This window comes from Geotrypetes seraphini, chromosome 6 (genome assembly GCF_902459505.1).
Source record: "Geotrypetes seraphini chromosome 6, aGeoSer1.1, whole genome shotgun sequence".
NCBI lineage: Eukaryota > Metazoa > Chordata > Amphibia > Gymnophiona > Dermophiidae > Geotrypetes > Geotrypetes seraphini.
Window position 1 is genome coordinate 40,065,446 of NC_047089.1, and position 20,135 is coordinate 40,085,580.

Sequence of the window (20,135 nt, forward strand, 5' to 3'; positions counted from 1 at the left end):
TACAACTCATCCTCCAAGACCAAATTTGTTCCTTTAAAACATTGAGATTTCTATTTCATTGACCTACCTAAAATGGTGCTGTAAATGTGCTGAATATTTTATAGGCTTTCTGTGACAGCTTATTGAATAGATTTTATACCTTTAGTTATGGTTAAGTCTAAATTCCATATCTGTCTTAAGTTTCAAGCTTCAAATTGTTAACAAATTTAAAAAACCTACACACAGGCGCTCTTTGGTGTTTAGGTATAGTTTGACTTAATCAGATTATCTGGAGTATTTGAGGTCAATGGGAGATTTGATACCTATTAACTCTCATGAAGTATTAAAGGTAATTAGATCAAATTTTATTATTTTTAGTTGGTGTTGTAGCTACCTTTTGATTTTTAGACCTTAAAGAATTTTGTTGAGGTTTATATACTGTGAAGCTGCAACTCGTGCCACAAAATAGTTCTCCCTTTATCTATTCTTTGTCATTACCTTTGAAAACAGATGGGATGAAAGTAGCAGGAAGATAGATACCAAGTAGGTGGTGATAGCTGTACAGAAACTAGGGTCTCAAGATGGTGATAACGGGAGAGGGGGGAATAGTCAAAAGGATAGGAGTGCAGGTATTTGAATAAATTAACTGATTCATTTTATTTTTTCTTAAGTGGATGCCTAATAGGAGAAAGGGGAGATCCTGGACAAAGCATTCACCTACCCAGTAACCAGTTGTCAGAGTGGGAAACCTATTTGTCTATTGAAAGAACAGGAACAGCTTTTAAAGATTTTCAAAGATTACCTCAGGAAGCTTGTATGATGCATAGAGATTTAAAGAACACTCATCCTCAAGAAGTAACTTCATTGTCGCAGAAAAATGTTGCTGCTTTACCACAAGCCTTATGTAATCCTGATGTGATTATTGAGGAAATCATTGAAGATAGTCAAGAATGTGAGTTTCTTTTTTTTTCTGGTCTTGCTTTATACATTGTAGTGCCTTAGGGCAATAATATTGAAATCGCTCTGAAAAGTGAAAATTTGTATTGGGCCATATAAATGTAAAGGGTTTATAATTTTAAAATTTTATTACTGTCAGTATGACATGGTAGTCCCCAGAGCACATCTTAGGCAATTTGTTAAAAACATTTCTTCCACTCTATCTGTTTTAGGAAAGGACCACAGAATGCTGACTCACTGAACTGATCATGGTGGTGTGTTCTATTAATGCAGTAGACATGCTCTCATCTCAGTGGGTTAGGCCAGACTGTGAAGCTATTGGGCTAGAAGACAGACATTTTCAACATAGACAGGAGACAAATAGGAATACTTCTTGATACATTTGCCTTCTTTTTGGACTTATTCTAGTGATTGCTTTTTCCAACTACCTTCAGAATAAGATAAACCCAAAAACATACAAGATCGCGCTACATCTGTGTTTGTGCATCCTTCATAATGGCTTTTGTGTTGGTGTCTATCAAAACAAAATTTCTAAGAAATTTCATTTAGTTCTTTCAAAGGAGACTCAACTTGACAGAGTGGTGGTTTGGGGTATTTTTCTATTTGGATGCACATAGATTTTAGAAAGTAGGACCTGTTATCAGAGCATCTTGAGAAATCATTCTAGGGCTTATTTTCCGGTTAGGTCTTATTTTCATGTAAATAATGGTAGTAGACTTGAGGAAGAAGTGTTAGATCTGGAGAGCAAAGAATGGATTTTATGACATACTTGTTCAATTTCCCACAAGCCAAATATACCAAGGCTGCCCTTTCCCTTTTCATTGTCAGCTGAATATCATGAGCTTACTCTTACCTTGCTTATTAATGGATGCTGCTGCTAACTGAAATATTTTGTACTTGCTTTCCTCTCATTTCTGATGATCACTGCTGCTAATGAAATGTGGCAGGCCAGCTCACTCACCCTTCCCTCCCCCACCAACCTTGATGCATTTATTGCCAACCTGCTCTCTCCTTTACAGTTGTAATAGCTTGCCATCAGATGAGTTTGAAAAGAAAGCATAATGGAGGATCTACAATGGAAACTGGTTGAGAGAAGAATTTGCTTGTGGGATGATAGAATGGTGCTTTTGAGAGGGGTCTTGTCTAGGGTAGAAATGGTGGTGAGAGGGGTGTAAAAGTAGATCAGGGTAGAGGTTGAGATGTTGTGGTGGTGCTTGATTTGTGGGAGTGAGCTCGGCTTACGGTAAAAGAGGCAATATATGTCGATTACTGTGAAACTTCAAGAAACACCAAATGTGCTGCTTACTGCAGTGAGTTAGCTTGGGTCACCACCTTGGCACACTTTCACATGCTATGGCTAGTGAAAGATTTTGATCTTTTTTCAGGTTGTGTTTCCCCTTCCCTCCAGCTAGGCTGGTCACTGTTAAATAACCCTTTCTTTCGCTTGTGGCTTTAATATTATAAAAAAGTTAATGTGCCTGGAATTTATGCTGTGCATATCTTTATCTATTTTCAGTTATCTATTTTTGCTTTAGTCATAGGCAATGCTAACATGTTTTGTAGATTGGATTTCTCTAAATATGTTTCCTTAGCAACAGCAGCAGATGAATCCAGAGACCAATGGGAGAGCACACATCTACCAGCAGGTGGAGATAGAGAAACTGATTAACAAGTGGGTCCTATTGGCTGGCACACCTCCTGCATCTTCAGTATGCTCTATCTCCCAGCAGGTGATGGTCGCTATTCAACTAGAGAGCTGCACGGGAACGGGGATGACGGGAATCCCGCGGGACTCGCGGGGATCCCGCGGGTTCCCCCTTTGGGTCACGGGGATCCTGTGGGGATGCCCCCTAGGGTCGCGGGGATCCCGTGGGGACGCCTCCGAGGGTCGCGGGGTTCCTGCGGGGTTGGATCGCAGTGCACTCGAGCCGCGAGGGTAGTCTCCTTCTCCTTACTTGCCCTGTCGCAGCACTAACGTCGGAGGGAGGGCTTAAGCAAAGCCCTCCCTTCCTCCGACGTCAGCGCTGACATCAGGAAGACTTCCGGTTGGCTGTGTGCGGCAGGGCAGGTAGAGAGAAGGCAATGGCGTACGAAAGAGGTGGGAAGGGGCGGTCCGCCCCGGAGAATGTGCACAGCCGGTCAGGTCCCCCGATCGACCGACAACAGGCCCGGCCGACAAATCTCCCTGCCCTGTAGCCGCGAATCTAAATTACCTCTTACAGCAGCTTACTACTCCAGCTGCTGTAAGAAGATAATTTAGATTCGCGGCTACAGGACAGGGAGATTTGTCCGACCGGGCCTGTTCTGTTGTCGGTCGGGTGCAAAAGCGCCACAAAGGTGGAAGCAGGGAGGGAGGAAAGGTGGAGTGGAGAAGAAAAGACGCTTAAGGGGGGAGAAGGCCGCTGAAAGCACTGGGGAAGACAAAGGGGTGGAAAAGAACGCTGAAAGGACATGGGGTAAACGGGAGGAGGGGGGGAAGGACCCTGAAAGCACTGGGGAAGACAAAGGGGTGGAGAATGCCACTGAAAGGACATGGGGAAAACAGGGGTGGAGAAGGCCGCTGAAAGGACATGGGGAAGACAGAGGGGGGAGAAGGACGCTGAAAGGACATGGGGAAGGCAGAGGGGGGAGAAGGATGCTGCCTGACAGGACATGGGGAAGATGGTGGGGGAGAAGGACACTGAAAGGAAATGGGGAAGAGGGAATGGGAAGAAGACGCTGGCAGGGAAGAAGACAGAGGTGCCAGACTATGGGGGGAGCGGAGGGAAAAAGATGGGTGCCAGACCAATTTGGGAGGGGGGAGAAAGGGAGAGGCACAGTAACAGAGCAAATGGAAGACACAGAGAGAAGAGAGGCAGTGGATGGAAGGAATTGAATGAGAACATGAAGAAAGCAGAAACCAGGCAATAAAGGTAGGAAAAAAATTCTTTTTTTTTTTTTTTTGCTTAAGGATAAAGTAGTATATTAGTTGGGTTGATAAAAATTTATAAACATTAGAGGCTCTGGTAGAAACCCGTTTACAAAGTATGTATTCTTCCCAATTAATATTTCCAAATTAATAAAGTCTTTTTGCTTATTTTTAAATGGGTTTCTACCAGAGCCTTTAATTCAGTAGCATAATTAAATGAAATAACTATTTCTGTAGTTTATAGGGACGGGCGGGGACGTAGGGGATTCCTCGCGGGGACGGGTGGGAGTCCTCACGGGGACGGGTGGGGACGGGGGTGGGACTTTGGCGGGGACGGGTGGGATTTCTGTCCCCGTGCAACTCTCTATATTCAACTAGCTCCTGAATTCTGGCTGTGACTGGAAAATTATTTTCTCCTATTGAGGTTTCTCTTCAGTGAGACTGCCATTCTATTTCTCCTGTTGAGGTTTCTCTTCAGTGAGACAGGGGTGTCCAGTTGAACGGTTCCGGCTTTAGGGATTACACCTGAGCCCCCCTAGGGCCCTGCCTCACCCTCCCTCCAATGATAGAGGGTCTGACTGGGTCTCGATTTTTCTTCTATCCGTTCACTGTAAAAAAAAAAAAAAAAAGACCACAGTGACTATTAAACAATTCTGTTCTCATAGTGCTGAGCAACCGGCATCTCCCGGCACTATCAACAAAGTTTTGAGTATATGTTTTATTTGCACTTCTTTTCTGGTTTCTGGTTGTGGAGATGTGGGTTCAGTGTGAGTCTACAGAAGGAATATGTTTTTTATCAAACACTATAATTTGTAGAGTTGTGGTAAACTCACAGGCCCTGCTCTTCACCTTGAGTTCTCAAGCAAGGTCCTCGGCATCACTATCGATTCCTCCCTCTCCCTCAACGATCACCTGAATTCCTTGGCAAAATCATGTTTTTTCAGCCTCCACATGCTGAGGAAAGTTAGATCCTATTTTCACCAAAAACACTTTACCGTCCTTGTACAATCCATCATCCTATCCAAACTCGATTACTGTAATGCCATTTATTTATGCCTAACAAAAAAAAAGTCTTCTCAGACTCCAGCTTATCCAGAACACTGCAGCAAACTGATTTTTGCTAAACGCAAATTTGATCACGTCTCCCCACTACTTACCAATCTTCACTGGCTCCCAGTACTTTCCAGAATTCATTTCAAATGCTCCTGCCTGGCTTTCAAGATCATTCATGGCATTCTTCCGCCCCTAATCCCTCTATCCTTCCTCGCCCTGACGCCTGCTACCACCAGATCAGCCCACAGATATAGACTATCCTTCCCCTCTCTACATGGCATCCTCCACGCAGGTAAACTGGGAAGATCCCTCCTCTCCAAAATCACGGGCCTTTGGAACGATCTCTCTATCCCACTGCGGAACCTGGGCTCCCTCCAACTATTCCGAAAACAACTGAAAACCTGGCTTTTCTCTAACATATAACATCTCTTCTCCTGTTTACATCCCTTCTTTTCATATGCTCTTGTAAATCTTTTCCCTCTCTCTTCCTATATTTTTAAGCTTTATAAACCGTGTCGAGCTCCACTTCCGTGGAGATGATGTAGTATATAAATTTAAGGCTTAGTTAAGTTTAGTTTAGTAATGGTTTAGTGACTGACAAGTAAATTTACATTTGTTTGAAGTTTATTCAGTTAAGGGCTTCGGGTGTATGGATAGAGCTCCGTTGACGGAACTAGTGTCTTCCCGCGTGTTGTAGGCGTGCGCTTGTTTTCATACTCTGGCAGCAGCGCTACAGCGGTAGTGGGATTTCTCCCCGTGGTGGACTCTGCTTGGCAGTTCCTGCGGCCGGGTGGAAGTAAATATTTGGATGGCTTCGAGTGTGTTCTTCACATAGCCGGTTCCTGACTGAGCGCAAGAGGCGTGTGCTTATTTTCCTTAGTTGAGAATGAAGCAGCATTCTTTTATTTCTCTCCAATATTCATTTTAAGCATTTTATACCATGAGAGTGGGAAAAATATTTTAATGGTTGGCTCCGGGTAGGTTTTTAATGCATTGTTGATAGAGTCAGCTCATTTCAGCATGAAACGGGCATGTGCTTGGTTCTCCAGCGCTAGAGGGAGCACCGCAGCATTCACGGAGTTTATTTTGCAGCTGACTTAGGTCACTATCCCGCGGCTTCCCTGTTTTCGGGGTTCTACGCGTCAGGAATGTTTCAACAGCTTTTGCCACTGTTGCGGTGATATACCTTGTGTGTGTGTTTCCCCATATTCTCTGCTTGAAAATACTTAACTACTTTAATTGCGACTGTACTGTTATGCCTCATCGTGCTTAAGAAAGAGATCTGTGCTCAGCCACCCAAACTTGGTTTTTTGCCGTTATGGGTCAGCAGAAGACAAATTACTGCACAGTGATGTCAGTGACATGAGAGTACCCTGTGTTTCATACGGGTATCTTCTTGTCTCTCTCGGTGTCCCTGAAGGCTGAGTCTATGTAGATTTAGAGGTTTTCTTATTCTTTGTACCTCTGTGCAGCGCTGTGTGTATCTGGTAGCACTAAAGCGCTGTGTGTGTGTGTCTGGTAGCACTATAGAATTGATTCCTGAACTGGCTTTTCTATTTCTAGTGTGCCAGGGACTGCAAGTTTCAAAGCTTCTCGCACAGATTTCTCAGGTCACCATCTTCTCATGGCACCTGCTAGACAGTCCCTCAAACTGGCAGGAAATGCTGTGTGGCTCCTTCTAACCAGGGACAAGTTATCTATTCTCCCAAACCCACAGAGTAGCAAATGCAATGTGGCTGTTGGAATCATTCCTGAAGCTCTCTTTAGGGATGTGAGCTTTATCTGATAACAATTAGAGTGCAGATTGTTTCCCATGGGGTGGTCAATGCAGCTTCTAGATTACGTCTAGTACATCTTCACTTTAAAGGCAGAAAGTTTTAGCCTAACATTACATGGAGTTAGCACTGTTTTCAGAAATCTAACATACTCATTTTACATCGCAAAGCTGGATTTTTTGGGGGGAAAGTTCCTTTCTTCTTCCAGAATTTACAGCTGTCTGCTTTTCATTCTGAAGGGGTCTTCATTTACTCTGGTAACTCTTTATGCTTTCTCGTGAGGGGGAAGATACTATGATATCAGGTCAGGGGGCTTTGGGCATTTCTCTGAATGCTTGCAACTTTGAATCTTCCTCCCATTTCAGATTCTTTCTTGGCGTGACCATGTATTGAGCTTCCAAAGGTTACGTTCACGCGAGACCCCTTTTAAGTGTTACTGGTACTTGGGGCAATAGTTTTAGTTCTTCCGGAACTAAGGGAAGTTATTCCATTTACTTCATAGTGCCTAAAACGGGGGAATTGGTCAGACAGGGGCTGGATCTCATTCTGGTAAATTAGTTTCTCAGAGTTAGACATTTCCGGAGAAAAACTGTGAGAATATTTACAATTTCTCTATGGACGCTGAATTTGCACTATCTTTGCTTAGCTCTCATCGAGCAACGCTATCAATTTTGGCAGATGCCATTTGGCCTAGCCATGGCTCCTTGAACATTTTTGAAAATGAGGGCAGTAGTGGCATTTTGGCGCAAACAGGAGATTCAGGTATTTTCTTTCTTAAATGACTGCTTGATTCAGATGTCTTCCAGCCAGGTCAATTTGTCAGACACAAACGGATGATTTCTTTTATTTGAACTTCTTTTCTTCAATTCTTTTTGGATGTGAATCTTCAAATTTCCAAAGAGCTCTTTTCTCCTATACTAATTATTGGAATATCATGGGATGTTGTTCACGAAGGAGAGGAATGTGTTTCTTCCCAGAGACTGGGGCGACAGTTTGCCTTCTTCAGTCATCAAGAACAAGAGTATGGGATTCTGTACAGGTTCTAGGATCTATGGTGGTGACTCCACTGGGAACTTCGGCTTACTTTCACATGAGAATGCTACAGCAGTCACTTTTGTTCCAGTGGTTCCCGGTATCTCAAGGCTCCAATTGTAGTATCTAGTAGGCTCCTCAAGCATCACTCAATATAATTTGGTGGCTCAGTGAGATTAATCTTTTCAAAGGCATGCATTGGTCTTTGCTGGGCTGGTTCAAAGTCACCAGACATCCCAGTCTGTCGGGTTGGGGGGGGCTCAGTGCCTTCAATCCTCAGCGCAAGGAGTCTGGTATTAAGAGGAGACTCAGTACTTGTTCATTCTTCTGGACTGAAGCATGGTCAGGCTACCATTTCAGGAGTTTAAGACCATTCTTCTGGAATGATGATATAGGTCTTTTAGGACAGTGGTATGACACTGGTATTTCTCTACAGCCAGGAAAGTACGTGATGCACTCAGTTGGCGAGTAAAGTAATGGTTCTACTTCAATGGATGGAATCTTATCTTCCTCTTCTGTCAGCACATCATTTTACAGGACAGGAATCTGAGCATGGACCATCTATTGTATGTTAAAATGTCCTGGTTTCTCTTTTTAAGTGTTTTCCCCTGGCTGATGATTGGATGGATTTGCCATCTCAAGCTCGCTTTCAGGGCACAGTAATTAGAGAATCTCTGAATTGGCTGCGCCATCCTTGTTATGCGGATCTGATGAGTCTTTCAATGGCCGAACTGTTGAGATTCCTGGTATCTCCGGATTTACTCACCTAGGGTCTGATCAACATGGATATTCGTCCTATTTTGGTATTATGACCTAGCTTTTGAAAAGTCATGGCTGATGTTGTAAGATTTATGCAAAGCAGGTTATTTCTTCTCTTCTCCAAGCGATACAGACGTCTTTACCTGTGCCTTATGCTTCTGTTTAGAGGATTTTCCTTTCTTGGGTACTTCTCAACATTGACACCCTTCTAGAGTTCTATGATTTATATTCTTTCTTTTTTGGCAGAAGCGTATTGCCAAGGGCCTAGCGTTCAATTCCCTTCAGCTTTAAGTGGCAATCTTAGCTTGTTATAAGGGCTAGGTATCTCGCTCTTTGCATACTTCTCAGCTTCATGTAGTTCAGTTCCTAAAAGGAGTACAGTATATTATCCCAGGACAAGCAGGCAGCATATTCTTGACTGATGGGTGACGGCACCGACGGAGCCCCGGTACGGACAATTTTAGAGTGATTGCACTCTAAGAACTTAGAAAGTTCTAGTTAGGCTGCACCGCGCGTGCGCGAGTGCCTTCCCGCCAGACGAAGGCGCGCGGTCCCCAGTTTCTTAGTTTCCGCGGAGCTAAGAAGATGCGTGTTCCAACGGCTGTTGGAAAAATTTTTCTATTTTTACTCGCCTTCCCGCTCGCACGTTTGTTTTCCTCATGAACATTTCACGTTCTTGTTTTCTTTCTTTTGTAAAAAAAAAAAAAAAAAAGAGGTCTTCTTTTTTTGACTTTTTTTCGGTCGATCCCGGCGGGGCCTGTTGGCACCATCGAAGCCTCAGGCTTCGATTTTGCTACGGCCGTTTTTCCCTTCATGCCCCCTTCACCGGGTTTTAAGAAGTGTCAGCGGTGTGCACGTCCTATTTTCCTCTCCGACCCGCACAAGTGGTGCCTCCAGTGTCTGGGTCCGGACCTTAGGGCAGAAACGTGCACCCACTGCAGTTCTCTTCAAAAGAGAACGCTAAAGAACCGCCAAATTCAGCAGCGGATTCTTTTCGGTGCCGCCATGGAAGTACCCCCGGCATCGACACACATCTTCCACCAAATCGGCACCGGTGACTTCGACACCGCAAGATCCATCCTCTGTGTCGCACCCTGTAGGTAAGCCGGCTAAGCAGCCCCATCCCCTTCTGTCCTTGGCCCGCCAGTCGAACAAGCAGTGAGCCAAGTCCTGCAGAGTGCACGCCGCCCCGCAAACGCTCCGCTCCCATAGAAGTTACTGCCTCTTCATCGGCATCGACTTCGCCTGAGCGTCGAGCTGCACCGCAGGTACCGAGCAAGAAAAAAGCAGTACCGGTGCCATCGGGACCGCCTTTGGATGAGAGAATAGTATCCATCCTTCAGGTCCAGCTTAAGGAGCAATTACAACAATTGCTCCCAGCTCTGCTGACTCCGAACCTTCCAGTGTCGGTACCTACTGAGCCTTCGGCACCGATTATCGACCAGCCTATGTTATCGGCACTGCACAAATCTGTATCTATGCCTATTCTGTCGGCGGAACCGAAGTCGCTTCGGCGTACTGCTTATTCCGCTTCTGATCTGGTACCGTTCTCTGACACCCGTACCGCTGTACAGTCACCGGGTACAGTGTCGACACAGTCAGGAAAGTCGGTACGCAAAACCAAGCATACCGAATCTTCTCCTCCCCTTTCTCAGGGCCGTCTCCCATCGGTACGGGACCCTGATTTGTGGGATGATTCTGATGACCCCCTCGGTACCGAAGATTATTCATCAGATGGGGATGATCCATCGGTGCAGGATCCTGCTAGTAAGCCAGAGCACTCCTCCTTCACCAAGTTTCTTAAGGAGATGTCAGACACCCTTTCAATCCCCCTAGAGTCTGACTCTAAGAAATCCAAGGCATTTCTCGATGCTTTGGATTTTGAACAATCTCCTAAAGAATTTTTAAAGTTACCTCTTCATGACATCTTGAGGGAAACTTTTTACAAGAATTTAGAAACTCCTCTAACCATTCCAGGAGCTCCTAGAAAGCTGGAATCGGTGATTCCCATTCCAGGGTTTGACAAACACCAGTTGCCCCATGAATCTCTACTGGTGGAGTCAACCCTCAAGAAAGCTGCGGGCTCTAGTGTATATGCCTCTGTCCCTCCTGGCAGAGAGGGCAAGGCCATGGATAAATTTGGTAAAAGACTTTACCAAAATGCAATGTTGGCTAACCGTTCCGGTAATTATGGGTTTCACTTCTCCTTCTTCCTGAAACATCTAATCCAACAAGTAGCCTCTTTTCAAAAGTATATTCCTGACCGCAAGCTTTCATTTCAACAATGCACTTTCAGTCTTTTGCAACTCAGGAAGTTTATGGTCCGTTCCATCTATGATACTTTTGAACTCACATCCCGAGCCACGGCTATGTCTGTGGCGATGAGGCGATTGGCATGGCTTCGAGTCTCAGACCTTGATATTAACCATCAGGACCGCCTCGCCAATGCTCCCTGCCTAGGAGATGAGCTGTTTGGAGAGTCTATGGATACCACCACTCAAAAGCTTTCTGCCCATGAGACGAGGTGGGATACTTTATTGAAAAATAAGAAGAAACCTCCTACTCCTCGTCCTTTTAGGCAGCAGCCATCATATCAGAGACGGTTTTCTGCTCGTCCAGTTCAGCCTCATCCTCCTCAACCTCGGAGGCAACGGCAACAGCAACAACAGGCTCGCCAACAACAACCACCTGCCATAAAGCCTGTCACTCAGACTAAGCCGACTCAGCCCTTTTGACTCTCTTCTCCAGGGCATTGCCAGTCTTCCTCCCTCCTGTCCTCTTCCACAGCCCATATGAGGTCGATTAACCATTTTTCACTCTCGATGGGAAGTGATCACCACCGACCATTGGGTGCTCTCGATCATAGCCCACGGCTACTCCCTCAATTTCCAGACTCCTCCGCCGTTAGGCCTGCCAAAAGAGTCTGCTGCCAACAAGTCTCAGTCCCTCCTTCTCGCTCAAGAGGTTCAATCCCTCCTTCTTCTCAAAGCCATCGAAGAAGTTCCTCAAGATCAGCGAGGTCAGGGATTTTACTCCCGGTACTTTCTAGTTCCCAAAAAGACCGGAGACCTCAGACCTATCTTGGATCTCAGAGATCTCAACAAATGTTTGGTCAAGGAGAGGTTCAAAATGCTCTCTCTTGCCACCCTCTACCCTCTTCTCTCTCAGGGCGACTGGCTATGCTCCCTCGATCTCAAAGAGGCTTACACACATATTCTTATTCATCTGACGTCCAGGCAATATCTGTGCTTTCTCATCAATCATCATCATTATTAGTACAAGGTGCTATCCTTCGGTCTGGCCTCCTCTCCCAGGGTATTCACCAAGTGTCTGATTGTGGTAGCGGCCTATCTCCGCTCTCACAATTTTCAAGTTTTCCCTTATCTGGACGACTGGCTGATCAAGGCTCATTCGCCTCAGGCGGTTCTGCTTGCCACCAATCAGACCATTCACTACCTTCGTCTGTTGGGTTTCGAAATCAATCTACCCAAGTCGCACATCATTCCGACCCAGCGACTTCAATTTATTGGAGCCATTCTGACCACTGTTTTGATGAGGGCGTTTCTTCCATCCAACCGCCTTCAGACCATCCTTCATCTCTGTCGGCAGGTGTTTCAACAGATTACCATCTCTGCCAATCACATGATGGTGCTCTTGGGGCACATGGCTTCCACAGTGCATGTCACCCCCTTCGCACGTCTCCATCTGCGTACTCCGCAATGAACTCTAGCGACTCAGTGGTCACAAGCGACGGATCCTTGCTCACAACACATATCTGCATATCTGTGACCTCATCTCTTTGACAGTCGCTTCTTTGGTGGTTGACATCTTCAAATCTATCCAGAGGTTTACTGTTCCATCTATCTCCTCATCATTTTGTAATCACCACAGACGTCTCCCCTTATGCCTGGGGAGCTTACCTGAACGAATTCCAAACTCAGGGCTTTTGGACTGCCCAGGAAAAGAAACACCACATCAATTTCCTGGAACTCCGAGCAATGTTTTATGCCCTCAAGGCTTTTCAACATCTTCTCTTTCCTCAAGTACTACTCATTTGCACAGACAATCAAGTTGCAATGTATTACATCAACAAATAGGGAGGGACGGGCTCTCGCCTATTGTGTCAAGAAGCCCAACGGATTTGGTCTTGGGCGACAGCTCGCCACTTATTCCTGAAGGCTGTCTACATTCAAGGGGAACAGAATTCCTTAGCGGACAATCTCAGCAGAATTCTTCAACCTCACGAATGGACTCTCGACCCTTTGACTCTCCAGTCCATTTTCGCTCAATGGGTCACTCCTCAGGTGGACCTTTTTGCAGCTCCTCACAATCATCAGCTGCCCCTGTTTTGCTCCAGACTTTACTCTCCTCACCGTCTGGCACCCGATGCATTTCTCCTGGATTGGACCAATCTCTTCCTATATGCATTTCCTCCCCTCCCACTCATGCTGCAGACATTGTTCAAGCTCAGGAGGGAACGAGCCACCATGGTTCTTATCGCTCCACGGTGGCCCAGGCAACATTGGTACTCCCTTCTACTTCAACTCAGTTCCAGGGATCCCATACTTCTTCCACTGTTTCCTTCTCTGCTCTCTCAGCATCAGCAGACCCTACTGCATCCCAACCTACAGTCTCTGCACCTGACAGCTTGGTATCTCTCGGGCTGACTTCGGCTCATTCACTCCTTTCTCAGCCTGTCCGCTCTATCATTGATGCTTCCAGGAAACTGGCCACGCTTCAGTGTTATCAACAGAAGTGGTCTCTGTTTTCTTCCTGGTGCCTCTTACATCACCATAATCCCATGTGTCTGGCAGTGGAACTGGTGTTGGACTATCTTCTTTCCTTGTCTGACTCTGGCCTTAAATCTACTTCTATCAGAGTTCATCTTAGTGCCATTGCTGCCTTTCATGAGCCAGTTCATGGAAAACCCCTCTCGGCTCATCCTCTGGTTTCTAGATTCATGAGGGGCCTTTTCAATGTGAAACCACCTCTCAAGCCCCCTCCTGTGGTTTGGGATCTCAATGTGGTTCTTTCTGCTTTAATGAAGCTTCCTTTTGAACCTTTGGCCACTGCACATTTCAAATTTCTTACTTGGAAAATGGTCTTCCTTATAGCGCTCACTTCTGCCAGGAGGGTCAGTGGCCGATCCACCTTTCACTGTTTTTCACCATGATAAGGTGGTTCTCCGTACACACCCCAAATTTCTTCCTAAGGTTGTGTCTGACATTCATCTTAACCAATCCATTGTCCTACCTGTATTTTTTCCAAAGCCTCATTCTCATCCAGGCGAACAGGCTTTGCATACCTTGGACTGTAAACGTGCTCTAGCTTACTATCTTGAACGCACTAAGCCTCACAGATCATCTCCTCAACTGTTTTTATCCTTTGATCCTAACAAGTTGGGTCATCCTGTATCTAAACGCACTCTATCCAATTGGCTTGCTGCTTGCGTTTCTTTCTGTTATGCTCAATCGGGCCTGACACTGGAAGGTTCTGTCACGGGCCACAAAGTTAGAGCTATGGCAGCGTCTGTAGCTTTCCTCCGCTCCACTTCCATTGAGGAAATCTGCAAGGCTGCTACTTGGTCCTCAGTTCATACTTTTACATCACATTATTGTCTGGACTCTTTCTCCAGACGGGATGGACACTTCGGCCAATCTGTATTACAAAATTTATTTTCCTAATGGCCAATCTTCCCTCCATCCCGCTTTTTGTTAGCTTGGGGGTCACCCATCAGTCAAGAATATTCTGCCTGCTTGTCCTGGGGTAAAGCACAGTTACTTACCGTAACAGGTGTTATCCAGGGACAGCAGGCAGATATTCTTGCGTCCCTCCCACCTCCCCGGGTTGGCTTCTTAGCTGGCTTATCCTAACTGGGGACCGCGCGCCTTCGTCGGGCGGGAAGGCACTCGCGCACGCGCGGTGCAGCCTAACTAGAACTTTCTAAGTTCTTAGAGTGCAATCACTCTAAAATTGTCCGTACCGGGGCTCCGTCGGTGCCGTCACCCATCAGTCAAGAATATCTGCCTGCTGTCCCTGGATAACACCTGTTACGGTAAGTAACTGTGCTTTCATACACCTCTTAAGCCCTGTCCGGAATACAGTCTTAAGGTACTTCTTCGCAATTTACAGAAGGCTTCGTTTCAACCTTGTCTTTTGAGACTCTAAAAGGCTGTGACGTTGAACACGGTGTTTCTTGTGGCCATGGCTTCAGCTTGGCAGTTTTCTGAGTTGCAGGCCTTGTACAGCAGAGATTCTTATTTCTGATTTACAAATTCTGGGGTGTCAGTTCGGACAGTACCACAATTTCTTTCTAAGGTGGTGTCATCCTTTCTTTTATGCTGCTATCACTTTTCCTTCCTTTTTCTTGGGAGGAGGAATGAGAAGGCGAGCTTTTCATCACTGCATTTTTTAAAAGTGTATGGCATTCTCCGCAATCTGTAGGTTTCTAACGACTTTTAGTCATTTAGATCACCTCTTTTTCAAGGGATATGACAAACGTATGGCAGCGTCGAAAGCCTCCATCACTCGAAGGGTCTTTACACTTACTTGGCGGAAGAACTTCATGACCATTCAGCCAGAGCAATGGCAGCTACTTGGACGCAGTCCACAGGTTTTTTCCTTGGAGGAGTTTTGTCATGCGGCTACTTGGTCTTCCAAGAATACTTTATCTCAGCATTACCAGTTGGATGTGGTGGCACATGTGGAGGCTGCGTTTAGTGCTTCAGTTGTTACGGAGGCGGCGTTTGCTTCCCACCCAGATTGAGGATTGCTTTGCTACATCCCATTGGTCTCTGGATTCATCTGCTGCTGTTGCTAAGGAAGGAAAAATTATGTTCTTACCTGTTAATTTTCTTTCCTTTAGACGCAGCAGATGAATCCAGAGCCCCACCCTTTCTGGATATTGACTGTCAGTTTTTTCTTTTGCAACTTTCAAAGTCTGTTATTATTGATAGTTGTATTCTGTATTATTAAGAACATAAGCAATGCCTCCGCTGGGTCAGACCTGTGGTCCATCATGCCCAGCAGTCCGCTCACGCGGCAGCCCAACAGGTCCAGGACCTGTACAATAATCCTCTATCTATACCCCTCTATCCCCTTTTCCAACAGGAAATTGTCTAATCCTTTCTTGAACCCCAGTACCGTACTCTGCCCTATTACGCCCTCTGGAAGCGCATTCCATGTGTCCACCACACGTTGGGTAAAGAAAAACTTCCTAGCATTCATTTTGAATCTGTCCTCTTCCAACTTTTCCGAATGCCCTTTGTTCTTTTATTTTAAAAAAGTTTGAAGAATGTGTCCCTCTCCACTCTCTCTATGCCCTTCATGATCTTGTAAGTCTCTATCATATCCCCTCTAAGTCTCCTCTTCTCCAGGGAAAAGAGTCCCAGTTTCTCCAATTTCTCAGCATATGAAAGGTTTTCCATACCTTTTATCAGACGTGCCGCTCTCCTCTGAACCCTCTCGAGTATCGCCATATCCTTCTTAAGTTACGGCGACCAATATTGGACGCAGTACTCCAGATGCGGACGCACCATCACCCGATACAACAGCAGGGTAGCTTCTTTAGTTCTGGTAGTAATACCCTTCTTGATTATACCTAGCATTCTATTTGCTCTCTTGGCGGCCACTGCGCACTGTGCCGTCTGCTTCATTGTCATGTTCACCATTACCCCCAAGTCCCTTTCTTGGGTACTCTCCTTCAATAACATCCCTCCCATCATATAGCTGTGCCTCGGGTTTCTGCTTCCCACATGTAGTACTTTATATTTATCAACGTTGAACTTCATCTGCCATCTTGTCGCCCATTCTCCTAGTTTGTTCAAGTCCCTTTAATTCTTTGCAGTCCTCTTTAGTCCGAGCTCCACTAAATAGTTTGATGTCCTCTGCAAATTTTATTATCTCGCACTTCGTCCCTGTTTCTAGATCATTTATAAATATATTAAATAGCAGCGGTCCGAGCACCAAGCCCTGCGGAACACCACTCGTGACCCTTCTCCAGTCCGAGTTGTGGCCCTTCACTGTTTCCTACCCACCAACCAGTTTCTGATCCATCTATGTATGTCTCCTTCCACCCCATGGTTCTTCTGTTTCCGAAGTAAATGTTCATGGGGTACCTTGTCAAAGGCTTTTTGGAAATCTAGATATATGAGGTCTATGGGGTCTCCTCTGACCATCCGTTTGTTAATTCCCTCGAAGAAGTGCAATAAGTTCGTTAGGCACGATCTCCCTTTGCAGAAACCATGTTGGCTGGTTATCAGAAGTTTGTTTCTTTCAAAATGTTCATCGATGTTGTCTTTTATCAGTGCTTCTGCCATTTTCCCCGGAACTGAGGTCAGACTCACCGGTCTGTAGTTTCCCGGGTCGCCTCTTGCTCCCTTTTTTAAAGATGGGCGTAACGTTGGCTATCTTCCAATCCTCCGGGATCACGCCTGTTTTCAGGGATAGATTGAAAATTTGCTGCAGTAGTTCCGTTATTTCCTCCTTTAGTTCCTTCAGAACCCTTGGATGGATTCCATCCAGACCCGGTGATTTGTCAGTTTTTAATTTTTCTATTTGCCTGCGTATGTCTTCCAGGCTCACTTCCATGGATATTAATTTTTCTGCTTGATCTCCATTGAAGATTTGCTCAGGTTCCGGTATGTTGGATGTGTCTTCATTTGTAAATTCAGATGAAAAGAACCTGTTAAGTCTTTCTGCCACTTCTTTCTCCTCCTTCACCACTCCCTTCCTGTCTCAGTCGTCCAGCAGTCCCACCTCCTCCCTAGCTGGCTGCTTCCCTTTAACATATCTAAAGAACGGTTTGAAATTTCGTGCTTCCCTGGCTAGCCTCTCTTCATACTCTCTTTTGGCTTTTCAAACCACACAGTGACATTCTTTTTGATACCTCCTGTGCTCTTTCCAGTTCTCAGTTTTATCCTTTTTCCATTTCCTGAATGAATTTTTCTTATTGCCTATCGCTTCCTTCACTATTTTAGTTATCCACGCCAGGTCTTTTGTTCGACTCTTTTTGCACCCCTTTCTGAATCTGGGGATATACAGATTAGAGAATGACAAGGTGGCGATTTACCCGCGGCTACCGCGTTTAGCCGTGGGTAACCCGCCAAAAACGGGGAATGAAAATTAGCAGCCTCTGCGGGGACGGGGACAAGGCCATCACCGCCCCGTGGAGCGGTGAATGGTCTTGCCACCGCAGTGAGGCATAAAGGATCATGCGGTTCCCGCAGCCCCCACCTGCACGCCGGCTCGATCGTTTAACCAGCTTCCTCTCTCTACCTCACCTTAGTTTGCCGGCTTTCTTTTTCGGCGACCGGAACGCTTTCAAAAGAGCTGCTCAGTATTCAATCTTCAGCTCTGACCCAACCGGAAACAGGAAGTTGCAGCAGAGCAGAAGATTGAACTTTGAGCAGCCGCGCGTGCCCGACTCTTTGAAAGCGTGCCGGTCGCCGAAAAAGAAAGCCGGCAAACTAAGGAGAGCTGGAGAGAGGAAGCTGGTTAAACGATCGAGCCGGCGTCCGGGTGGGCGGGTGGGGGCTGCGGGAACCACGTGTTCCGGCTCACACAAGGAAGGAGGGGGTGAAAGGGAAAAAGTTTCTCTTCCTTGGAAATAGATTCCGAAGTGACCTCATCAAAGAAGACCAGCACCAAATGTACAAGAAATCCCTTAAACAATGTCAAAAGAGCCCAAAATGGAAAACTGCTACTGCCTTGAGACTCCATTATTGAAGGAATCAACTTGAAATCACAGAAGAGACAGGAAAAGGTTAAATGCCTCATGGAATCCTCAGGTACAAAACACAAACCAAACTGTGAATGAAATCAGAGCAGACAGTAAGAATTATAAAATTGATGTCATTATCCATCTGGAAAAAAAGGCGTACTAGAAATAATGCCTCAGCAATACAATTTTCAGAAGTTCTATTTGCTCATGGTAAGGGAGAAGAGAGACTGCTAGTGATGGTGGGGGGACTAGACCAATTGTGGGAGGGGGTGAAGGGAGAGGCACAGTAACAGCAAGTGGAAGACGCAGAGAGAAGACACACAGTAGATGGAAGGAATTGAATGAGAAGATGTGGAAAGCAGAAACCAGACAACAAAAGTAGGAAAAAAAAAATTATATTTATTTATTTATTTTTTGCTTTAGGATAAAGTAGTATATTAGTTGTGTTGTGTTGATAAAAATTTATAAACAAAGCCCTGCCAGCTGAACATCTCTTTCTCTAGTTCAGCAGCAGGAACTTTGATTTATAAGAAAGAAATAAGCGAAATATTACAGTACTAAGGCTTATATGGATGCAGCGGGGACGGTGACGGGGCGGTGAATGGGATGGCAATGGCAGTGACGGGGCGGTGAATGGGATGGCGGTGACGGTGACGGGGCGGTGAAGGGAACGGCAGTGACGGGGCGGTGCAGAGGATGGTGGGCCGGGGACGGTGCAGTGACGGGGACAGATTTTTTCCCCGTGACATTGTCTAATACAGATTTTGCGCCTCGCTCACCGTGACCTTGAAAAAAGACCAGGCATGTTCTACTGTCTGCTATTTCTTCCTTACCATTTCCCTCATTGCTTCGTAGTTTCCTTTCCTGAAGTTGAAAGTTGTCGCTATGGTTCTCTTTCCTTTTGGTATTCCTACCTCAACCTTGAACTTGATCATATTATGATCGCTGTTTCCCAACGGTCCCACTACTTTCACTTTCTTTGCAGGTCCCCTTAACCCATTTAGGATTAGATCCAGAGTGGCATTTCCTCTCGTCTGTTCTCTAACAAGCTGCTCCGTGAAGCAATCTTACCTTTTGAAATTTGTTTTAGCAAAGAAGTTTTTTACATGCTAAGCATATTGATGGTTATGGATGCTTGGGCAAGGAGCAATACTGAAGATGCAGGAGGTGTGCCAACCAAAAGGACCACCTGTTAATCAGTTTCTCTATCTCCACCTGCTGGTAGATGTGTGCTATCCCATTGGTTTCTGGATTCATCTGCTGTGTCTAAAGGAAAGAAAATTAACAGGTAAGAACATAATTTTTCCATATATGATCTTGAACTTGACATTATATCGAGTGCTTCATCTTCAGTGTCTTATTTAATGTGGTGTTTTGTTTGTTTATTAAGAACTTTATTATATTACAGTAGCGATTTCTATTCTGACGTTACCTTGCGGTTCATGGCGGATTACACAAGGAGAGATTTGGCCATTTCCAGAGGAATTGGAGAGTAGAGAAGGTTGGTGCAGAAAATTAAGGTGGTTCTTGTGGCGTTAGATTGTATTAGAGAGTAGAGATGGTTCTTTTGGTGTTAGGTTGATTTCAGGGGTTTGTTGGGTAGTATGGTTTTTTAGAATAGTAGGGTTTTTATTTCTTTTCTATAGTCTGCGGTCATTATCAGTAAATTAGAGAGTTGGTGGTTTAATTTTGCTGCTTGTGTGGCTAGGAGGCCATCGTACAGTTTCTTCTGTTTGACATCTGATTGGAGGGTACGTGAATGGAGTGTGGGTTCTCCTTTGGTTGTGGTGGTTTGGATTAGGCGGTTGTTCAGTTAGGTTGGGCTGTCGCCATTTATGGTTTTAAATAGTAGACAGTAGAATTTGAATAGTATTCTTGCTTGTATTGGTAGGCAGTGTGAGTTGAGGTACACCTCGGTGATGTGGTCATGTTTCTTCAGTGAGTAGATGAG

At 45.4% G+C, this 20,135-nt stretch overlaps 1 protein-coding gene across 6 annotated transcripts in view; it reads left to right on the top strand.

Moving 5' to 3' along the window:
• The window catches only part of RNF17 (ring finger protein 17), a 510,797-nt gene that overhangs the window by 160,097 nt on the left and 330,565 nt on the right, over positions 1-20,135 (top strand). For all 6 annotated transcript variants that reach the window (XM_033948471.1, XM_033948470.1, XM_033948472.1 and 3 more), the window contains one exon: positions 651-931. In XM_033948471.1, the coding sequence (XP_033804362.1) occupies positions 651-931 (281 nt within the window). The remainder of the gene's footprint in view (positions 1-650; positions 932-20,135) is intronic.